This window comes from Petaurus breviceps, unplaced genomic scaffold, assembly GCF_028583685.1.
Source record: "Petaurus breviceps papuanus isolate PSGF00001 unplaced genomic scaffold, PetGlider_PUasm1.0 90825, whole genome shotgun sequence".
Taxonomy (NCBI): domain Eukaryota; kingdom Metazoa; phylum Chordata; class Mammalia; order Diprotodontia; family Petauridae; genus Petaurus; species Petaurus breviceps.
Genome location: NW_027187353.1, coordinates 22741427 through 22765383, shown reverse-complemented (window position 1 = coordinate 22765383; position 23957 = coordinate 22741427). Strand labels below are relative to the sequence as shown.

The 23957-nt window shown below is 39.8% G+C and overlaps 1 protein-coding gene and 1 long non-coding RNA gene across 5 annotated transcripts in view; one reads left to right on the top strand and one right to left on the bottom strand.

Annotated features, from left to right (window-relative positions):
• HERC4 (HECT and RLD domain containing E3 ubiquitin protein ligase 4) overlaps positions 1–15377 on the bottom strand; it is a 116560-nt gene extending 101183 nt beyond the window's left edge. For 3 of the 4 annotated variants that reach the window (XM_069071499.1, XM_069071501.1, XM_069071502.1), the window contains exons 1-3: positions 15130–15376; positions 12794–12925; positions 11771–12069 (exon numbers count right to left, since the gene is read on the bottom strand). In XM_069071499.1, coding sequence (XP_068927600.1) covers positions 11771–11996 — 226 coding nt within the window. In that variant the 5' untranslated portion in view covers positions 11997–12069; positions 12794–12925; positions 15130–15376. Of the gene's footprint in view, positions 1–11770; positions 12070–12793; positions 12926–15129 lie in introns of all 4 variants that reach the window. The other variant, XM_069071500.1, reaches the window with a different exon arrangement.
• A 185-nt stretch (positions 15378–15562) lies between these two features.
• On the top strand, positions 15563–23149 carry LOC138148672 (uncharacterized). Its single transcript, XR_011165116.1, has 2 exons — positions 15563–17009; positions 22754–23149. It is a non-coding gene; the product is annotated as an uncharacterized lncRNA (long non-coding RNA).
• Positions 23150–23957: the final 808 nt, after the last annotated feature.

The window sequence follows — 23957 nt, the reverse complement described above, 5'->3', positions numbered from 1 at the left end:
ATTAGGCTCCTTTATGGCAACAATTTATCAGTTCTTACCTTTGTTTTTAGTTTTCATCTACACTTGATTGTGCATTATGGCATGACTGATTCTGTTTCATTGTATGCTTGCATGATCCTTAAAACAACTGAATCTTCCAAACCAATAGTTATTACAATGCCTCAAACAGTCATTAGCAGCTCTGGAAGAGTTACAACCTTTGTGTGTTTCATCAACATAATATACATTCTTCTAAGCCACAGAATTTAAAGTACAACAAAAGAGAACAAAAAAACACCTATATAGCTACATTTTCTAAAGTAGAAAACAATGAACCATCTTATGAAACCAAAGATGTCTGACACAAAATCCAACACTGAAGTGACAAAGTAACTGAAGGTGAGGAAAGCAGCTCAGCCTGGTTTCATCTGGTCAAGGTCAAACCTATGCAGTGCAAAGTAGAAGCACAATGCATGACCCCTACAATCAAAAAATTAAATCATATCAAATTTCTTCTTGTCCCAAGTAATTTGTACACTTCTGCATATAAAAACCACAGGGAATTACTTCATATTATTGTTCTTGGTAGTTCTGATAAAATTAAAAACTGATTCCAAATGCAGAATAGTAAAGATACCCAGAAAAATCATAAAATCTAGCCATGTACAATACAAAAAATATGAGTGAAATGATTTGTTAAATAGTTTAGCTATTTAAAAGCTCCAATATGTACAAAATACCATCCAATATCTTTGGAATAAGCCATGTCAAAGAGAAATAAGCAGCAGGGTCACATAACAAATGTTTACCATGTCAGCAATGGAAAAAAGAGTGAATATGAAAATAAAAATTATTTTCCAATTATTCCAAATTATTTTAGTAACTTCCAGAATTTTCTTCATATACTCATATACTATACAGGCTTTTATTTTGAACCTGCATGATACTATCAAAATTCAATATGGAATCAAATTTCTTTAATGCTTATTTTAAAAAAGATTTTAATTTGGATTTTTAAAAATCCAAAATAAAGTCTCTACAGGAAGTTTCCCTCATTAACATACTTATATTTTTCAAACTATATCCACATCCCTAACACTACTGTATTCACTTTTATAGTTATATTGATATGCATATATTTCTGTTGACTACATTATTATTTCTTCTATTAAACTGCATGTTCCATAATGTCCTTCCCTCTTAATTTATATTACTTTTATATTTTAGAGGGGGGAAAAAAACACATCAATTGGACATCATTAACAAAAAGTGTATGGAAAGTATCATTTAAATTTTGTCTTTATAAACACTACACTGCATTACTTTTATTAATTACAGCAAATCCCAGAGACATGGAGAAGGATCTATATTTGGAAAAAATAGAAACTCAAGCAGGTCATTTCCTTTCAACAGAAACCAACCTGAGCTATTTGCAATTTGCAAGAGGAACTCTTGCTGACTGTCCAAATTGTCCATATGCTTCCTATTCCTTTAGGAAGAGTACCTTTCATTCTTCCAACTGGGTTAAAAATACATGGACACAGAAACAGAATAATAACGTGTTCCTTAGCAGTAAAGTCAACACTTGACAACTCCAGAGCCCCTCAGATCCTTTGCCTACTGCTCCTATGCTAAGATGATTTAAATATTTCAAATGGAAAAACCACTCAGAATCAGAGGAGCAACTAACTGTACATCACCAAAACAGCATCCAGGTGTACATCCCATTGTGGCACTGTATAACTGTACTCTCAAACTGCAAGAGTAAACATCAACCCTAGAGCATCAGCTAGTCAAGGAATGACCAGCACTTGGGAGAGAACATTAGAGAGTGGGAAAGTTCACAGAAGAAGGGGACAAAGATTTAGCATTACAGAAGCTTGTTCTGTGTTATTATATGATGCCATTTTGTACAATTATCTGATGCCATTTTGTACAAGTTACTTTGCCCTCTGGATCTTTATTTCCTGATCTGTAAAATGAGGAGGCTGGACTTGACGATCTCTTGGATTCCTTCCAGAGCTAGATCCTATTATGGATCCTATATCTCACAGGGTTTTTTCAAGGTTAACATGACATCAGAAAGTAAACCTCTTATTATTACATACATGCAAAATGACAACTATATTAATAACCAGGAAGATGGCAAGGTATCTGAGCCAGGATTTGCTCTGGCTCAAACAAAAGATATGAACTTAAATTCTAAACAAGCATATAATGCAGTGATTAAAGCAAGAGACAGGTAGGCTAAAGGTCTTAGGTTTCATCGCTTGTTCTTCACTGCCAGCCACTAATATATGACAGGCTACTTAGCAATTTGTGCCTCCATTTCCCTGCAAACATATTCCCTAAGGTAAAGAAAATTCTTGCTTCTTATGTCATACATTTTGTAAGGAGCCATGAGTTAATTGGCAATGCTCTTGGAATTCTTCAGATGTAGGATCCCCTACAAAATAAAGTATTGTTATATATCTAATAGACATTTCTCTCCATTCATTTCCATTATGAAAAACTTTTTTCCTACCCTGGACATGCTGGTTCTTATTTACTACTCTTATCAAAGTATGGGATTTCTGGTATGAGTCTCTGATCTAGACAACATAATTTTTTTCATTAATTGCTTTTTTTAAAAGCCTTCATATTTTTCTCTTCCTGCAGAATTATGTGCAACATACTGGGCTATCTAGATAACAAGAACTCATTCTCTTAATTTTAACAGCCTTGTTTCACTTTGATCATATGAAAAGGTTATGGAATAATTGGAAAATTAGAGTATTCTTTAACTAAAGCTGATTTTTCCCTAGAGATATTCCAATAGTAATTGCAATTATTTGTACAATTTTTAATGAGTGAAATTTCTTCATTCAAAGATCACCAGTGTCTTACAAACAAAGACACTGAGGCAAAAAAGATAGGGGAGCAATTGCTACCATGGCACAAGGATGTATTTAAGTGACCTGAAATCAGACACCAGGTTTTTGGGGAATTCTGGGAAAAGAAAAATCACATCACATGGCATCAATGGAAATACCTCCAGATCTCAACTGTACAGCTGAGTTGAGTTCAGAACAGATTTGGTCTTCACCTCTTCATGGCAGTGCTAATCAAGGTGTCTCCTGTTAGGCACTTGAAGAATAAAAGTTCTAAAGTAGATTATACTGAACTAATGCTAGTTTATACTCAAGTACTTATTTCAGACAGTCCCCTTACTTTAAGAACCATTCATTATCAGAGAGAAAAACAGTTTTCCTTTTCAGTGTATACACAGAAATGGGTTAATATCAAGCAAAATGACAAAATTTGGAAACTTTTGGTTTTTATGTAAATTCAACTGAATGAAGAACTAAAATGCTGAAGATAAGAAGTTGTTCTATGACATTTACGAAGATGTACTCTTCATCTAAGTAAAGGGGCATTCTTCTACCTACTAGCTGAATATTTCAACATTCAGACTCTGTGTAATGACATGTTTTTTAAAAAGTGATCAAACAATACTGATTACAAAAGATGTATCACAAAATATAAACAGTTACATAAAAAGGATTATCTAGAACCACATGTCCTAGTTAGTTGTACATAACATGAGTCAACGATGAAACTTTTAAAGGGTAGTAAGAAGGATGTACTCCCATTAGGTCTGTGTATCAGCTCTCAAGCAATGATTCTTGAAGAGACAAAGTAGAATGAAAACATAACACATCACAAATTTAAAAGGATAAGGCATGGGATAGTCAATTTGCCTTTAGAATTTGAACTGAAAAAGTGAAATAGGCAAAAAATAGTTAAGATTCTTTTGTAAAAAAAGTTACACACAAAAGGATGAAATGGAAGCATGCTATTCTAGATACAATACAGAAACGATATAGAAACAACAATAACAGGAAACGACAATGGACAAATGGACATGCATTTATGGTCCTTCTAAGATGTCAAAAGGAAACACATGAATCAGGAACTTGTGACTTGTTCTGTTTGTATCAAAAATCAGGAGGGTGCAATCACCCTGTTTGCATGGTGCCTAAGAATGTCCAGAATGAAAACTCATTTTAGGTCACAGGAAAAGTGTGTTTAGCATATTATAAGCTATCATTGTGACCCTTAAAGGGACACAGCAATGATGAATAAGAGGCCTTGGCGCTTCGCCACCCTTTGCAGCCCCTAACCATTCACAGTGATGTCCAATTCCTTTAAAAACTTAGTTCTTGTGCTAAGCTAAAAACCTGCCCATTGCCTTTACAGGAGCTTCTTCTTTCTCACACTGGTGTTAATTTCCAATTAAGCAGAATCCTATCCTGGGTGGCTCTAGCATTATGGCTGGACATGTTCGGAAACCAGGATATATTTAGAAAGCAATTAAAAAACATCTAATAATTTAGTTTCTCTAATTTTCATTCCTCACTGCCAAGGGTCTTTGGAAATGGAGATGGAGAGGGAACAGATACTTAAGTGATCAGGGAATTAAATTATTGCTAAAAGAATTTTTTTTTCTCAAGTATGACACTTCTTTGTACTTCTTCAATGGATGGGACCCATTAATGTGGGTGGGCTCCTTCCATCAGCACAAGTCACATCACGTTTGTGCCTTAAAGTCCCATCCAATTCTTGCCTAAGACATTCCACAGATCCTTCACAAAGAAGCCATCCAACATGAAGAAGACTGTGCTGTCACATCTTTCTAAAGGCCGTAGGATTCAGTGGGACACTCTGATGTTCATCCTTCCACCTTCACTGTCACTATATAAATACCAGTCCACTTTCTTTTCCAATAGCATACTTCCGATACTGTTTATCGTTGTTAGCCACCCAATCAAAAAAAACATAATATCCAACTGTGCTTACTGTTTTTTGACTATGAAAAAGCATCTGATTAGGCAGCTAGGAGGCACAGTGGACACGGAGTCAGGAAGATCAAAGCCTCCAATCTCCAACAATTGCTAGCTGTGTGATCCTAGTCAAGTTACTTAATCACTATTTACTTCAGTTTCTTCATCTATAAGATGAACATGATAATAAGAGCACGTAACTCTCAGGGTTGCTCTGAGCATTAAATGAGATAATATTTATAAAGGGCTTGGAAAATGCTGAAACACTATAGAAAAGCTAGCCAGCTCTAGGGCAACATGCCACTTCTATTAAGGTGACACCAAGAAATGTTAAAATTATGCAAGATTCCTTATAAGTTGTAACAACAAAGAGAATTCTGTTCCATGACCCTGTGATTATTATCAAGCAAAGTATAAAAGGAGACAAAAGCTCCCTACAGGGATTTGCCACTGTTATGAAGGATGTTCAGCAAAGAATCTAACTAGAAGATGGATTCCCTATAGTGGGGAAAGATGTCCAGATGTTCCTATTTGCAAAGGCCACCATGCTCTGAAATACTACAAAACCTCCTATGTGGCACTGTAGATAGAGCACCGAGATTGAAGTCAGGAAGACTCATCTTTGAGAGTTCAAAGCTGGCCTCAGACACTTACTAGCTGTGTGACCCTGGGCAGTCACTTAACCCTGTTTGCCTCAGTTTATTCATCTGTAAAATGAGCTGGAGGAGGAAATGACAAATCACTTTCTTTGTCAAGAAAACCCCAATAGGGTCACAGTTGGACATGAGTGAAACAACTCAACAGTTCTTAAATGAAATCCTTAATCATCCAAAAGAATTTATCCTAACTAACTATACATGTTTGTTGTCTAGACTATGATATAAAATTGTGTAGGAAATCTATAGAGCTGTTCCAGAAGACATGCCTTGAACAGACCCTGAGGGTAGACAATGAATTAGGCCCACAACTGAAGAGGAAGAGATGAAGTAGACAGTATTAAGGAAACTGTAGCGGTTTTTCAACAATCCCAACCTCCTCCCTGAAACATGATCTTTTAGAGGAAGAGGTGGAGTAGACAGTACTAAGGAAACTGTAGCAGATTTTCAACAATCCCAACCTCCTCCCTGAAACATAATCTTTTAATCTCTATAGCCTTGGGGTGATGCTGATGGATGTGGGTCATGCACTATCATATCATAGTCTCAGAAGAATTAAAGATCTAAGTCACTCAAAAGGCAATAGAGAGATGCATAAAGAGTGAGTAGAACATAGTAATTACCAACAATGAACTGAAATGGCACAAAATACATAATCAGAGAAATATGACTGGAAAAGAAAGTAAGAAGATCAAGTAACAAGGGCAAGAGAAAACTGATAGCCATGTGTTTCAATCATATCCACTTGATGTGAAGAGGTGTAAATAAGGGCTCCCCAGCCCCACCATCCTAGATGGATCCCTAGAGAAGTTTCATGGCAAAGTTTGGAGAAGCTGTGACTAGGATACGACCAGGATGAGAAGGCACGGAAGAGAGGCACTCCACACCATGGAAGCAGTACCCACATCAATGAATCACTGATGTAGTGCATCCCTAGAAATATGCTGGAGCCCCTCTGCACCCTCTAGGTCTGCCCCTGAGGCTTTTCTGTATTACCCACAACTCAGATTCTTCTAACATTATGATGTTTCAAGATAAACAACCACATAGCACTGCCACAAATAACACTCTTTTGTGTTAAAAGGATAAGCTTCTTGCACCGAAGAAAAGATTTAAATTGTTTAAAGCACCATATAACTTCCCAAATGAAATCTAGACTTGCTCATCCTCCTATAAAATCTGAGCACCAACTCACTGTTTAATGCCTAACCCATATGAATACACTGATGTACAAGGGGACTGGACCACTACATGCTTGCTTTTATTAAAAACAACCTGAAATGTCCTGGCTTTTTTCACCCAAGCATGTAATATAGCAGGGGACACTGAAGAAGTCATCACAGCAATCACTCTTCTCCCAGAAAACAGATTTTGCTCTCTTTTCTCCTAGTTCTGTACCATCAGTGTTGCTTATGGCCCAACTCCCACTAAGCCTGGGCTCTTTATGGTAAAATGCTTCACTAGAGTCTCCGACTAAATTCTACAAACTTAGGAGGTCCCTATTTCATTTTTATTTTCTGGTTATTTGTAAGCTCCTCTATACAACTCCAACTCAGTAAATCAACAAATCTTTATTAAGCACCAGGCACTATGCTAAGCACCGGGGATACAGAAAGCAGCAAAAGACAATCCCTGCTCTCAGGGAGCCTGCAATCTAATGGGGAGACAACATGCAAACAAATATATAGAAAGCAAGCTACATAAAGGATAAATAGGAAATAATTAAGAAAAGGAAAGCACTAGAATTAAGAGGGATTGGGAAAGGATTGTTCTAACAGACAGGATTTTAGTTAGAACTTAAAGGAAGTCAAGAATGTCAGCATGTGGAGAGGAGGAGGGAGAGTGTTCCTGGTATGGGGGACATTCAGAGAAAATGTGTGTACAGTCAAAAGATGGAGTGTCTTGTTCAGGTAACAACCAGGAGGCCAATATCACTAGATCAACATATATCTATCAGCAAATAAGGTATGTAAAAGGATAGGTAGGAAGGGGTTAGCTTATGAAGGGCTTTGAATGATAAGCAGAATTTTTTTTGGAGGGGGGAAGGCAAGGCAATTGGGGTTAGGTTACTTACCCAAGGTCACACAGCTACTAAGTGTGTGAGGCCGGATTTGAACTCAGGTCCTTCTGACTCCAGGGCCGGTGCTCTATTCACTGTGCCACCTAATTGCCCCTAAATGGCACATTTTGTATTTGATCCTGGAACTAGTAGGGAGCCACAAAAGTTCACTGGAGAGGAAAAAGGGGGGAAACAGAGGGAGGGAGTGACATGATCAGACCTATACTTTGGGAAAAATCACTTCAGTGATTTAATGAAGATGGATTGAAGTGGAGAAAGACTTGAAGCAGGCAGATCCACCAGCAGCTGTTACAATAGTTCAGATATGAGGTAATGAAGGTCTGCACCAGCATGAGGGCTGTGTCAGAGAAAGAGATATGCTTGAGAGGTGGTACAAAGGTGAAATCTACAGGCTTTAGTAACAGCTTGGAGGTGGGGGGTAAGAGATGATGAGGAAGCAGGGATGACTCCTAGGTTGTGAGCCTGGGTGAGTTACTGGTAGGATGGGTCGCCCTTGATAGTAATAGGAAAGGGGAGGAAGAGTTTAGGGGAAAAGATAACAAGTGTTTGTTTTGGACGTACCAAGTTTAAGCTGTCTACTTGACATCCGGTTCAACATGTCTAAAAGACACTTGGAGAAGTGACTTTGAAGGTCAGCAAAAAGATTGGGGCAACACAGGTAGATCTGACTCATCAGCAGAGAGATGGTAATTAAATCTATGCAAGCTGATTAAGTATACCAAGTGAAGCAGTACAGAGAAGAGGGCCCAGGATAGAATCCTAAAGGGCACCTATAAGTTAGAGGGAGATCTGGAAGAGGATCCAGCAAAGGAGACAGAAGGATGGTTAGACAGGCAGGAGAACTAGGAGAAAGTGGGATCCTCAAAACCTTAAGAAAAGAGAACATCAAGAAAGAGAAAGTAATCAACTACATCAAAAGTTGCAGAGAGGGCAAAGAGAATGAGGACTGAGAAAAGGTCACTGGATTTGGCAACTAAGAAATCATTAGTAACTTTGGAGTTAGGTTAGAATGGTTAGGTATAGTTAGCATGTAATGATTAGTTCTTTAGAATGATTATCATCACTTGGTCAAAAGCTGGATTGTCAGAAGTTGAGAAGAGAGTAAAAGGAAGGAAGTGGAGGTTTCTATTGTTAGCTACAAAGGTTAGCTACAAAGTGCAGGAGAGATACAGGAAGATAGCAAGAGTGAAAGGATTAAGTGAGGGTTTCTTCAGGATGGGGGAGACATGGGTATGTTTGCAAGAAGCAGAGAATGAGCCAGTAGACAGGGAAAGACTGAAATTAAGTGAAAAGAGTGGCCATGATAAAGGGGCAATCTGTTAGAGGAGATAGGATGGAATGGGGTCATTTGAAGAAGTAGAGGGGTTAGCCTTGGTAATAAGTAAGGTCACTTCATCACCTGAGACAGGAGTGAAGAAAGGGAGAGTGACAGATGTCCAAGTGATAGGAGACGAGGAAGAAGTGGAAACGCATGGCAAATGGCTTTAGTATTTTCTGTAAAATAAAAGTTAAGGTTCTCATCTGAGAGAGTTGGGGAAGGGAGGACTACAAGAGGTTTGAGGAGGAATGAGGTCTGGAAGAGTCACTAAGGAGAGTGTGATAGTGAGTTGACAATAGGGGTGTAGCAGGATTGCCAAGCAGCAATGAAAACCCAGTTGAAATTGTGTAACATAAATTTGAGGTGGACCCAGTCAGAGCAGTTATGTGATTTTCCTCATCTTTGATCAGCAGCACATGTGTAGGATCAAAGGCAGCAAGTGGTGGGACAGCTGAAAGCTGAGGCTTGGCTAAGATTCATAGCATGGAAAGTTATCATTGGTTCTCAAAGGTTAGATCAGCAGACCACAAACTTTAGCAGATACTACCATGCTAAAATAGCTATAAGTACAGGCCCAGGAATAAGCTCATTTGAGACAGATTCAGAGAAACTCACTACTTTCAAAAGACCCCATCAAGTGATGGGTTTTTTTGGTCATAGCAGCTCATAAATATCACTTTCTAAGTAGTGGAAGAATTAAGATCTGTATAAGTAAAGAAAATACCAAAAGTGGTGAAATTACAAATCTTTTCAAAGTAATTAATCAATGCTTACTTATATGATCCTTTGTTGGATTAAACTCCAAGACCTTGTACCTCCTTCAGAGAGTTTTTCCTAATTCTATCCCATAATATTTCTCTTACTTTATATTCCCAAGTCCACTGTTACATCTTCTCCAACTTATCTACTGCCTTAGAACTAAATGGTTGTTTCACATATGAATCTTCCCACTCCCAAATATAAAAAACTACTTTTTTCTGCATCTTCCATAGTTAAGGGTGCATATGGGAAGTAAACAATTTTTCCAGGCACAATAGTGGGGTACAATGTTAAAAGTGTTACAGAGGAGGAAAACCATCTCCTCTATCTTCAGTACTATAAAATGACAGTTCTTGGTGTTGAATGTGATACTGATGTCACAATGCCTTCATCATAATGTCAACATGACCATAAAGAACACTAAAGATCCTTACGGCTTCTCCAATGTCTCAGAGTCCCACTCCCAGGGTGAGCAGTATAGGTACTAAACATTTCACATACTAAATATTTCAGAATACTGAGTAAAATGTTCAATATATTTTAGAAAGTTTTATCTTCCAAAATAAATCTTCATAAGCCCCAGTGACTATGTGGACAAATTCTATTTTCCTCCCCAACCCCCTCTTCTCTTTGGTGTACAACTCCCAAGAAATAACAGAAACAGAGAAATGCTAGAATATATAGACTTGAATGTATATTTTGAGAAATAAATGACAGGAATCATGTTCATGCCATAAAAATGTACCACAGAAATAGTTAGGACAAAGTAGATAAAAATAAAGCCTTGTTTCTGTATGAAGCAAAGACAACAGTAGATCAATGAATGGGAACTTCTTTTCTGTCAGTATGGTCACCTTGATGTCAAAGTTTTAAAAAAATATGACAGGAATCTGTGACAAACTCTTGAGTGTTAAAGTACAGGTGGTAATTAAATCCTGTAGTGGTGATTGGTCTAACTTTTCTATGATTCAGAAAAAAACTTACAAAATAAAACTAAAGAGAAAAATAAGAGTAAAATGGCAATCGAAAAAAGGTTTTACAAAACCTTCTATACAAGGTAAAGATGGTGAGATAATAAAGATGTAATAAAAGATCTCTTAATTTAAAATCATAGCATTCCATGTTATTATTAGCCTTCAAAAATAGACTAAATAATATAAATTGCTTAAATAATGAGGTCAGTTAATTAAAATGACTGCCAAGGGAAATATTTATGTCATTACTAAGTTATTAAAGTTAGAAGGTGAGAATGAATTACAAATCTTCACAACTATATAAGTATTACCTGAAAAGTAAACATTATTTTCTCTATTACAATAGCGATTTTGTTTCCATTATTAAGTTAATTCATGTGGAGGGGAGTATGGTAAAGGGCGAGAGAGGGAGAATTTTGCTGAATTTAGTGATACCATACTATAAAATATATTTGTCAAAAGAATCAAAATATGAAATAATGCCAGACTTGTCAAGATTTTCATTAACCTAAAAGTCATTTGTACTTTGCCACACTAAGACACTTTATAGTTATACAGTCTCAATTAGTTACTTTGCCTATTTGAAAATCAGAAATTAACATTCCTATTTCAAACAGACAAAATGAAAGTATATATTCAAGATGCTAAGAAAAAAAGCCAAGCTTAATCTGCATATCAAGCAAATGATTATGAAGCATTTTAATATTAAAACGAAAAGCTTAACACGAAGTGTTGGTTGTTCAGTATATACCTGTGAAATTACACCTGAGTATGGCTAGGCAAGCAGCAAGCAGTAATAGTTTGTGGTATTCTAAAAGTCATCATATACCCAGAATACGTTTCCCCCTGCTTATGTCATTAATATTTTGCTATAAAACTAAAACTCCCTAAGAGACATTTATGTCACTGGTAACAGCAAAGACAGACATATCTGAGATATTCAGAAAGCTGACACTCCCAATTCAACTTTCAATTCCCTCTTAATCTTACAACTGTTTGTTTTTTATTCCAAATGGAAAATTTAACTAGAAACTATAATTGGGGAGCAGATTTGAAAACCTTTCACCAAAGATGCAAGTTTGAGAAAAGAAAAATCATACAAAGGTTCAAAAATTAAGCAATTGCTACTGACTGTTAAAACATGCCTCGAATAGGACAAGCAAATTAGAAAGTTAACTTACCTGGCTTCTTCCTGGACTTTTCATGACCCAGCTGTCCTAGATCATTACATCCACAAGTATATACTGTCCCATCATCCAGGACAAATACTGTATGCCTGAGTCCACATCCTACATCTTGGACCTTTTTATTTATGAAAAAGTCACTTTTCCTGGGCTCTAGAACAATTTCTTCATCAATTCCACCCAATCCTAGCTGTCCAAAGGATGCATTTCCCCAGCACAACATGCTTGTATTTCTTTTGATCTTCCAGATTCAACGATTTTAAAAACTCCCTTCTATATGGAAGTAGGATGTGTCCCTGTGTCGGAAGAGATAAAAAAAATGTCAACATAGCTTCAAAAGAAACTTTATGTCAGTACCCTTTTTCAAGTACCACATATAGATCTATATACTTTTTGTAACACATTGAGCAGTAAATATAATACCCTGAACATGTACTGTTCATTTTCAATGTTGCTTTTTTTTTTTTTTTTGCTTTTTGAAGGGCAATTGTGGTGAAGTTACTTGCCCAAAGTCACACACCTAGTAAGTGTGTCAAGTGTCTGCGGCCACATTTGAACTCAGGTCCTCCGACTCCAGGGCCGGTGCTCTACTCACTGCGCCACCTAGCCGCCCAAATGCTGCTTTTTAAAAAAGGCTTCAGAAATGTTTTGCAAGATAACAAACACACTACAATTGATTCTACACTTATGGATTGAAACAACTTTTCACACCTGACAACTAATTTTTACTTTTCTTTTATCTTTTGATAGACAATATTCAGGGAAAATCATTATGAGCATCTTTAATTGATCTATTTTTATGTTTTTGAATATTTCCTAAAATTATTTCAATTAGAGTAAGAATTCTCCACAGATAAAAATAAGTTTACAAAGATATTATTTATCTTACTGTAACTGTTGCAACAAAGCAGCATAACTAAAAAGGATAAAACAAATGCCCAAAGCTACATCACATAATCCTCTTCTAGAATAAACTTTGTCACATTTGTGAAGGAAACATTATAGAAGATATATACATACTGGAGGATCTGATGACTTTATAGAAAACATCAACTACAGCACCCAACTTTTTCAGGCTCTTTACTAAACTGCCTTTTAGTTAGAACAGAATTAAAGCTGGTCCACATCAACACCAGTTGCATGAAGCAAGTTCTGTCCAACAGAAGAGAAAAGAAACAATTATAAGAATTTGAACCAATCCATAATTTTTTTTAAAACTTCCAATTATTCATAATAATTTTACTTTGTAAGGCAACAGGGAAATAACCTCATAATGTCCTATCAATACACATACCTATGACAGTCAAACCCAAATAAATATTGTTTTAAATGTATTCTCACTTTATTCTAAGTTTAAATTTAAAATGAAAATAAGCCACAAATATACAAACATTAAAAATATACAGTTTTAACTCATGGGCTTTCCTGATATTTTCTATGCACAATAAAAAAAAATTCCAATGCAGTTTTCCATTTCTCTGTCTGGTAAGACTGATTTAAAAAAAAAAAAAGCAAATAACACAGGCACAGTCAACTTTTCAAGGGTTGGAGAGGGGGAAGGGACACTCATAGTTTACACTGGTGATGAAATCCCTGGAACTTTCCAGTTCAATGATTATTCCTTTACTGTAAAGACAGATTAACAAGAGGAGTCCAATACAGCTAAATAGGCAGCATTCCTTAAAGACACTGCATTAGTAAATCATAGCATTTACAGCAAGTCAGCATTTAGTCAGCTCCATTCCTGACTCAAAACTGTCCCAACAAGTTTGAAATTGAGTTTTCCTATATCCATGACAAGCACAGATTCTGCTGAGTCTCTATGACAGACCCTTTCTGAGAAACAGAACTCTCTCTCTCTCTCTCTCTCTCTCTCTCTCTCTCTCTCTCTCTCTCAAAGGCAAGAAGACAGAACTCGGCATTACTCTTTTGTTTGGGAAAGGGCCATGTGGAATGATTATGAATTTTCAAATTAAACAAAAATTGAAGGTGAAGGTGGCAAATGTCTGTAGAAGGTCCCTTTTGCAGCACAAATCAAGGTGCGAGATGCAGCTATTTTTATCCTTCTCAGGACCTGGCACCCTAAAGAACAGCAATGTGGAAAGACTGGAGTGGGGCGAGGGGAAGATCCATACACACACAACCACAGGAGGCCAAAACAATTGGGGAAAACAGCTAACAAGGCAGCAACATCAACCCCCTGGGAAAGGGAGACAGAGAGAACTGAAAAGAACTGGAAAGGTCCTCAGAGATCATTTAGTGTAGCCGTCTCATTACCTAAAGAAAGTGAGGCCCCGAATTTCTAAGTGACTTGCCTAAAAAGGGGTATTGCATTGACTTAGCACCAGCAGGGACCTTAAAGAACATCTAAAACAGAGATGTCAAACTCCTGGCCCCAAGCTGCAGGTAAAAACTGAGTGTTGCCCCAACCAGATTAAAACATAATTGGATAATTTAAAAAAAAAAATAAAATAAAAGAAGTATAGATCATTTAAATTGTGGGGACTCCCGGCAAGGATTCGTTTCTATGAGTTGAACACCACTGATGTAGACCAAATCCCTCATTTTCCAGACGTGGAAACTGAGGCTGGAAGTTGAGGAACTTGCCAGAAAAGACAGGGACCCATGACCTGGGATGCAGCACCGGGAGGAGCCTCAGAGATCACCCCCTCCACCTCGCTCAGGTACTTATGGACTCCTAAGCAGTAAGATCAGAGGTTAGAATTCCGGGTTGCCTTTAACGCCAGGAGACACCGCAAGGCTAGGGAGAGACTCTTAGCGATCCTCGCAAGGGGGGAAACTGAGTCTCGGGAAAGGTCGTGACCACTTGCCTTCCCCACAAAGCCTGGCCAAGAGTCCAGGGACCTCCACTGTCCACAGGAGAGCCCGGGGTTCAGAAGGGAGGCTGTCGGGGCTCGCCCTCCAGACACAGACCCCCGTGGGAGAAAGGGGCCGTGGGGATCGTGGCCCACCCCCACCCCGGCCCCTCACTTCACAGAGAGCCGGGAGGGGGAGGGAAAGGAGAGACCCGCCCCCCGGGCCCGAGCAGCGGGGTCCCCGGGGCGATCCCAGGATCCCAGCCCGGGAGGGTGGTCCCGTTTTCAGCCGAGGCCCCTAAGAGTTAAGTGACTTTCCCAGGAGAAGTCCCCGATTTAAAGGCGGAGGGACCCCGGGGGCAGTCAGAGCCAGCTCGGTGTTTTACAGAGGTGGAAACTGAGGCCCGGCCGGAGGAAGGAGGGGGAGGGGCGGCCCGTGAGGGACCCCTCGGGCGGAGAGGGTGTGCGGCCTCCAGCCCCGCCCGGCGCCGCCCGACCCCGGCCCCCTCCCCCTTCCCCGGTGGGGCCGTACTCACTCACCGGGCTCCGCAGGAAGGGCAGCGGAGCCCCCGAATGCGGGGCTCGGCCCCTCCCGAGGCCGCTCCTCCGGCGTCGCGGCCGCAGCCGCGATCCCCGTCGCCGCCCGCGGCAGCCGGGAAACTTTCGCAGGTCCCCTCCCCGAGCAGCGCGGGCGCGGGGGGCGCGGCGGACGCGGAGCAGTGGAGGAGAGAGCGAGGAGAAGAGCCGCTGCTGCCACCGCCGTCCAGTCCCGAGCCAGAGCCAGCGACCCGGATGGAGATGGGGGAGGGAAGAGAGGAGGAGGAGGAGGAGGGAGAGGCGAGGAGGGCAGGGCCGGGAGGGAGAGGGGCGGGGAGCCCGGGAAGGGAGAGGAGGGGGAGGAGAGCCAGGGAGGGAGGGGCCAGGGCCCCGGCCGGGCGGAAGTGAGCGAAGGAGCGCGACCCGACTCACTTCCTCGCCGCTACGCGCCTGCGCGGGGGACTGCAGCGGCCCGCCCCCTCCTCCCTTCTGCTCTCCCCTCGGGTACCTACGCAAGGGCATGGTGGGGAGAGGGCCGACCGTGGACGCACAAGCACATGTGTCGAGCCACCTCTCGCTCCACGTCGGAAGGTGGGGGCCAAAGGCCGAGGGAGAGAATTCGAGGCGGGCATTGGTCCGCTGGGTCCTAGCGGTAGTGCTGAGAGGGCCGGCAGGAGCCGTCCGGCCAACCTCCTCCAGTTCGGTTTTTCTTTTGGAGGGGAAATGACCTGCCCAAGGCTACACACCAGCCCCGGGGGATCCTGGGGGACATTTGAACCTGAAGCCGCCGGTTCCAGGGCCTAGACTCCTTCCACCAAGCCCTAACTTGAGATTTCTGAGGGGAGAAGCGCCCTGTTTGGCCCGTGGAGAGCGCTTCAGGATTCCCGAAGCACTTTCATCCCGGCTTCCGCGTGGGGAGGCGGGGCTCGGGTGGGGGAGGGGCGCCGCCCTTGCCCCTCCCCCATTCGGGCGGGGGCGGGGAGCTCGGACTTCCCTCGGGCACCTCCGAAGGGTAGTGGCTGTGCCCCCCCGGGCGTCCCTGCTCAGCGAGGCCCTTGGCGGGCCGTGGCTGAAGTTTCCTTAGGGGCGTAAGCTGGAAATCGGACGGACCTCGGAGCCCCTCCCCCCAACAACGGCCGTCGTTTACCCAGCGCTCGGCTCTTGGCCTCTCCTTGGGTCCTCCCCGAGACCGTCGGAGATGGGTCCTGCTGTTAGCATCCCCATCTTGCAGACGAGGTGCCATGACCTGCCCAAGGTCACAGCGCTGAGCCGTGTCTGAGGCAGGGTTCCAGCTGTGGAGCTCTTTCGAACCTAGGCGCCTTGACTCTCAAACCCAGCCCTGCAAAACGCCAGTTCCCCCGCCCCTAAGATGGGAAGCACAAAAGCCCCGACCTTCTCTCGACCAGACCGACGATAGTGACAATCACATGAGCAGATGTGTTTCCAGTGCTTTGCAAACTTTAAAGCGCTGTGTGCACGCTAGCAAAGCCAACTATGCTAACGCTTAGGTAGCATCGGCCCTGTTATTAACAGATTAGGAAACTGAGGCAAACGGGGGTACGCGACCTGCCCAGGGTCACACAGCAAAGCCAGTACTGGAGGCCCGTCTTCCGGACCGGCCACGGTACCACCGCTGCCCGCTCGGATCAGCTCCTGCACTAGCCCCTGGAAGGCTAGCTCAGAGAGGCACCCGCTCGCTTCTATCCGTTCAAATTAAGTCAGCCTCTTTATTTCCCAGGTTACTGACTCCGGTGCAGTTCCTGTCACTTTTTCAAGAGTGCCAAGAAATCCTTTTTCCATGAGAGAAGCTAAATTTATTCTTTCAAGACCATAGGATTTAGATCTGGAAGGCACTATAGACATCCTCTAAATCCTTTATGCAGGTGGGTAACTAAGGTCGCAGACGTATTAAGGAGACAACTGTCAAGACCCCTCTGCACGTTCCAAACCCAGCATTCTTTCCCCATCCTCAGTTATCTGAGGTAGTTTTATCAGTGAGTTAAAGGAATGGCTCAAAAGAATTGTAATGTAACCCTACAGAAATCCACCCCAGGAAGTCAAGTCCTTTTATGCCAAGAATGAAGGAGGTTTTGTGAAGGATTGGCATCCAAAAGAGATCTATGTTTAACATCCTTAACACTGAAGTGAAATTTTAAAATGGCTGTATGTATCAGCTGTCCGGAATATTTGAAGTGTCAGCAGAATTCTTATTTTCTAATTTACTGTATTTTTCCCAAAAATATTTTTAAAAAGCAGACATTTTTGCATATCCTGAAATAGACATTAATACTCGTATCTAATCTTAGTATATCAGTAGTCTAGGTTGAACCAGTGGTCAGCTTGAACCTAGAAGGCAGTTGCTTGTTGATCACTTTCAGTCAAAGGGTAAAGTTCAAAGATGACTCAAAATGTTTATGTTCTGCTAGTAAAATAATGACAGGATGAGGTAATATCATCTCCATTATCACCTGCTTGTCATCTTTGGATTTTTGTTACATGTCTGTGCATTAAAAGAACTCATTGCTGGTCATCACCTTGCTTTGGGAATAAAGCAATTGTCCTTACAGCACAGAGTACCAGTCTTCAGTTAAAGTGTATGAATAGATAAGACCACTAAGACAAATAGAAGCTTGTTCAGGAAGCCACCCAGTAAACAAAATGTGAAGAGAGCCAAAAGGACTTAACATGTAAACAGACACTGAAATTTCTGACCTTTGTATAAAATACACAATACAACCTCCATCATTTAATTGCCTTTTGAAAACCCTCCACTGATGTCCCATCAAGTGCCTCTTTATGGCCAGGAGGTGATCCAGGTTCTAAAGCTCTGCCAGGAAAGTGCTCTTTCTGGCAGGTTCTACCAAGTTGGCAAGTTCTGTTTATGGGACCTGTTGATGTACCAAGTGTCTGTTATCCAAAGATCATCAAATATAAGTTCAGAGAGGTTTATCACTAGGTTGTCTTCCCAGTGGTCAATATTTTAGCCACAGCAACTCTTGAAAGCTATCTGCAATCACGCTTCAACATTGGAACCTTTAACTTTGCCTCATTCTCACCTTTCAGTTTGCAATCTCCAACATTTGTGGCTATGCACAGTAGAGAAAAAAATAAGACAGGAGACAGGTGCATGTTTGTGGAGAGGCTGGTACTACTGGGCATTTCACTGGTCTTATTCACCCTGCCATTGTAGCATATAGAGGTCCTCATGCATCTGTTGCATATTTTCATGATTTGCCTTTAAAACTCAAGTTTTGTGTTGCAGTTATTCCTGGTGCGAGTCCTTTGGGTCTCTAAGATGATGTTGAGACCTCACCAGTCTCGGCTTCTTCCAGAAGTAGTAACTAAAGTCCCAGCAACCCCCTCCCTTGGTTTTCATAGGGCAATCAAGGAAGAGAGGTTTACATCACACACAGAATAACAAGGTCCTTACCCCACATCTGACACAGTGGAAGGAAAGCTTCAGATTAAATTTTTTAGTTTGAAGAATTTTATTTACTGTACAGTATTTAGGGTACTGTAGAGTTCATGTGTTATGAAAAGTGAATATTGCCTGAAATCAATTTATCTTATTGAGATGTTAACTCAGAAGGTCATAGATTCCAGGGAATTAATAGGAAGAAAAAATGCTTTGCATGTTACCAGTTTTATTTTGTGTAGTATGTCTTGTGGGTTATTTCATAGTTACTCTGTTAGGAAAAGTACATATTATTGAATTCATGTTTTGTTATAAAGAATTATATGCAGAAATCAGCAATCTCTTGCTAAAGTTTAGAGTTTTTGGTGGTTGTGGGAACCTAACCCCCTATTTCCCATAGGTTCTTTGTATCAACATTCATGTTCTTGGCTTTCACACTGTTTTCTAGGCATAAAAATTCCCCCTGATAAAGATGAGGATTGACTATATTAAGCACTCAAAGAGCTTGAAATTTGCATCAGTGGAGGGAGCATCCATACCAACAAAATTACAGCTCCTTAAAAAAGTGAAATATGGTTACATTTTCAGTAACTCATCTTTTAAATTTGAATATTGTCTGCTAATAGATTAGTATTCTTTAATACGAAAACTAGATTGTAGTCTGGGCAAACCAGAGAGCTCAAGGGTCTTGGCACCAAAAAAAAAAAAAGGCAGATAAATTCTCCTGAGTAAGACAGAAAAATACTATGAAAATAAATAATAAGCTGATCTAATACTTTAATCACTTCACTAAACAAAATCTTTAATCAATTCATTAAGTAGGGATGGTTATTTTTAATCATTTAAGAGTCAAAATAGATATTGAAAACTATTCCCCTTTTTTTCTCCTTTTAAAGAATATAATTGGAGCAGCTAGGTGGTGCAGTGAATAGAGCACCAGCCCTGGTGTCAGGAGGACCTGAGTTCAAATCTGGCCTCAGACACTGCACACAAAAACTAGCTGTGTGACCTGGGGCAAGTCACTTAACCCCAATTTCCCTCCCCCCCCCAAAAAAAAGAATATAATTACCTTTTGACTTTTTTGTGCTTTCTTAAAGCAGTTTGGGGCACAGTGTGATTTTCCAATCTAGGGGTAGAATACTATAGAGGCATTATCTTGGTGGTCTTTGGAATAACATTTCCCTTGAACACTTATAAAAAAAAAAAAAGAACCAATAATGGGATTCTCTTTACTAGAAATTCAGTTTATTGGCTTGATAATCATGGGAATTTTCCCAGCCTACTTTTATTTGTATATTGCAACTATGCTCACCTCCTTTAGCTCCATACTTCCCACCTTATTATTTTCCTCCTTCTAAGAGCATTGAACTGGAAATGTGGACACTTACCTTCAAATGCTGGTTCTGCTACTGACTGTGACATTGGACAAAGCTCATCATTTTTCTAGGTCTCAGTTTTCTCCTCTGGAAATGAGTCAGGTGGTTTAGATAATGTGTAAGGTCTTTTCTTGATCTAAAAAATTCTAATTTTAGGATTCTGTTATTTTGCTTTTCCACCTCTCCTTCCACAATTCATAATCCTTCCATTGTCATCTTCTTTCTGGATATTTACAGAACAAGAATGAATGAATCTGAGGGGAGGGTTAAATAGGACCATTTCCTTATCTGGACCTCTTTTTTTTTTAAACATAGCTACTTAAAATTTTCGTAGGTTGCTTTGTATTTGTTATATTTTATTATCCTCTCACAACAATTATTATTATAAGTGTACTATTTCTATGAGCCAGCTATTGGAATCAGTTATCCTCAAGTTTATTTCTTTCTCAACATCCTATTCTGGAAAAGGAACATTTTTGATGCTACTGCCTTAAAGCTGTCTCTGTTTCTTTTCCAGCACTTATTCTCATCATTCAGGAGACATTTTAGCAAGTATTAAGCTGAAAAATCAGATGTAATGAGTCCTTTGGCCAGCATGGGGGGATGTATTCATGCATTTGAATCCACAGTGCCATTATTATAGTCATTACTCCACTGAAACTGAAAAGTCATTATGATTTGTGGAACATAGGAATCCAAATAGAAAACATGAAAATCAGAGGGTGAATTCATCTCTAAGCAGCGTAATTTATTCATCAATGGCAGTATTACCTATACCATGGAATCATAAAGCTTCCCTCAGCAAGTATGTTAACAATAAACACTAATGAATAATGAACATAGCAGCAATTAAACATATAAGTAATAATACTGAAATTGTGATTCCAAAGACTGCAGAAATCATGTGAAGAACAGTAAGTTTTAGAATACCTGAAAGGAAGGGGAGACAACTTTTGATGTCATATCAGACATAGTTCTCCATAGTAAATAGATTTATCCATTTAGAATCAGGTAGCTTTATGAAGGCATTTAAAGATGGGAAATCTTAATTTCACTATTAGTAATATGAAATATATGTAGGCCACTTTATTTCATTCCTTAGACAGGGGTTCATTCCAAGGTCATTCAATAGTATGAGACTTCAAATGGTATAAATAATCTAGGGTAGCTAAGTGGCACAGTGTATAGAGTAGAGACCAAAAGTCAGAATGACTCATCTTCATGAGTTCAAATCAGGCTTTAGACACTTATTAGCTTTGTGACCATGGACAAGTCACTTAACCCTGTTGACCTCAGTTCCTCATCAGTAAAATGAGCTGGCGAAGGAAAGGCAAACCATTCTAGTATCCAAGAAAATCCCAAATGGGGTCACGAAGAATCAAACACAATTGAAACAACTAAACAACAGCAACAAACGAATCATCTAACAGTTGTTAAGTAAATGTTGAGACCTTATATTTCCAGTATGTCCCTCTTCTTAAATAGGTACAAGACTAATTTAACTTTAATTACAGTCACTTTGCTCAAGTATTATTCACAGCATCATCAGTTGAGACCCTCAATAATTAACGGACCAACTTATATTGAAAGCTTTGCTTGGCACTCTATGAGACTGTGATTTCTTATAAGGGGGACATAATATTAAGGCAACACATAATGTATTCCTGAATCTTAATTCCTGATGTGGAAGTCAGTTTTATACATCTTGCAAATGTTGTACAGATGTTAAGAAGTAAAGAGATTGGAATGGCTAGGTGGTGCAGTGAGTAAATTGCCAGCCTGGGAGTCAGGAGGACCTGAGTTTGGATCGGGCCTCAGACACTTAACCCCACACCCCCCCACACACACAAAAACTAACCGTGTAACCTTGGGTAAGTTAACCCCAATTGTCCTCCAAAAGGAAAAAAAAAAGTGAAGAGATGGAAAATGTGAAAAATTCTGCCCTGAATCCATTGAGAGATAATGTTTTACTTTTCCCCGGATACAGTTAACTTTTAGATGTACTGCCTGTTTGCAAACTTTAAAATAAATGTGGCTGCTCATTTCCTTAGCCAAAATGAAAAAGATTGTCATGACAGCTGTCAGCTCAAAATAGATAAAATACTAACATTTTTATGAGAAGATTTTCATTAGCATTTGAGCAATGTGTTCTTATAATCTCCGAGATATGAGATCTGATAGCCTCAAGGAAAACATTTAGGCAAGAGTGACCAGGAAAGGACAGAGCATTCCTAAAAGACAAATTATAGTTGCCACCTTCACATTCCCCAAAACAATTTAAGCATATTAACACAACGGAAATGTTTGTCTAAGAAAAATGTCATGCAATTTGAGCTGAATGTTTTTACTTCGTTAAAAAAAAAAAAAGAAAAATTACTTGCAAATAAACACAAGACTGTGAAGAGGTGAGCTAAAGTTATACTATTACTTTGAACAGACAAGTTCATCAGTTTAATCATTTAAGGAAAGCAGTACACAAGCATGCTAAAGTTCTCACTTCTAGAAGGGTAGCTTTAAACTTCTCCTATCTACCCTACATATAGAGCAGGCTAACTTGAAAATAGTAATCCTGTGGAACAGTGGGGATGGGGAATTGTGCCAAGTGCTGAGGAAAATCAAAATTAAGATCATCAAAGGCGAATTCATTTCCCTTAGTATATGGATTAGAGTTATATAATCATTTATTGAAAATGCATTAGAAAAAAAACAAAAAAAGAGAAGGGATTAATTTTTTCTTGGGGCTTTTTGATTAGCAAATAGATTTTCTTCTGATTGATGAAAAATTCTTTTTTAATTCAGATTTATTATGCAAACAAATCTTTCTTTGCATGTTTAGATGTTGCTCGTTTGGAAATTTCTTCATCCTGTGGCCCTTCCGGAGACCTCTATATTGCCTTCGTTATTCAGCAAGTTATCACTCAAGGCCTCTACAATCTGATTCCAAACTACTTTTCAACCATGTATCCTATTACTGCTCTATAGGAATCCTCCACTCTCTCCAGGCTGGTCAAACTACTCTTCCTGAAGCAACATGCCTTCAAGTCTGACTTATTTGTCCTCCTTGAAGCCTTCCAGACCCATCATGCCCACAGTAATCTTACTTTCCTCCCAACTTGAAGCACTATTGTCCTGCAACTTCTTTGTCATTTATTCTCTATTTGTAAATTGTCACTTACCAGGCCTATGAAGCAAAGCAGATAATTAAAATATGCTGTTTATAGGATTTATCATCTAGGGGGAGATATGACACGTATATTTAATTTTTTATGTGTATGTCAGTATCTTCTCACCTATCACAATTCCTTATTCATTATAGGACATTATTAAATGTTTCAGAAATTATAGGGCAGAATTTGTCTCTGCTTCCCATAATATATTCTGTAGGATAATTTTTCCAGCTCACAACTTATAATCATAGGATTTACAGGTGGAAAGGAGCACCTACTCCTCCCTCCATAGAAGCACAGCATTCATTAGTCCAAAGACAGCAAACACTGTGATAAGGACTCACTATTCAACAAAAACTACTGGGAAGACTGGAAAGTAGTTTGGTATGCAAAAAGGCTCTAAATCACCATTAATAGGAGAAATACAAATTAAAACAACTCTGAAGTTCCACCTCATGTTCATCACATTGGCAAAGATGACAAAATGGCCAAAGACAATTACTGGAGAGGATATGACAGGCCAGCTGAATTAATGCCCTCTTAGAGGCATTAATGACTTGGCCCACCCATTCTGGAAAGCAATGTGGAACTATGTCCTAAAAGTCCCAAAATTGTTCATACTCTCTAACCCTGCAGATACTACTCCTAGATCTATACTCCAAAGAAAGAGGAAAGGGCACATAGTTGTAAAAATATTTATAGCAGATCTCTTTTTGGTGGCAAAGAACTAGAAACTAAGGGGGTACCCATCAATTCAGAAATTGAACAAGTTATGGTACATGAATGCAATGGAATACTAACGTGCTATAAGAAATAATGAAAGGGATGATTTCAGGGAAACAAGGAGGATGTTGTATAAACTGAAGCAGAGTG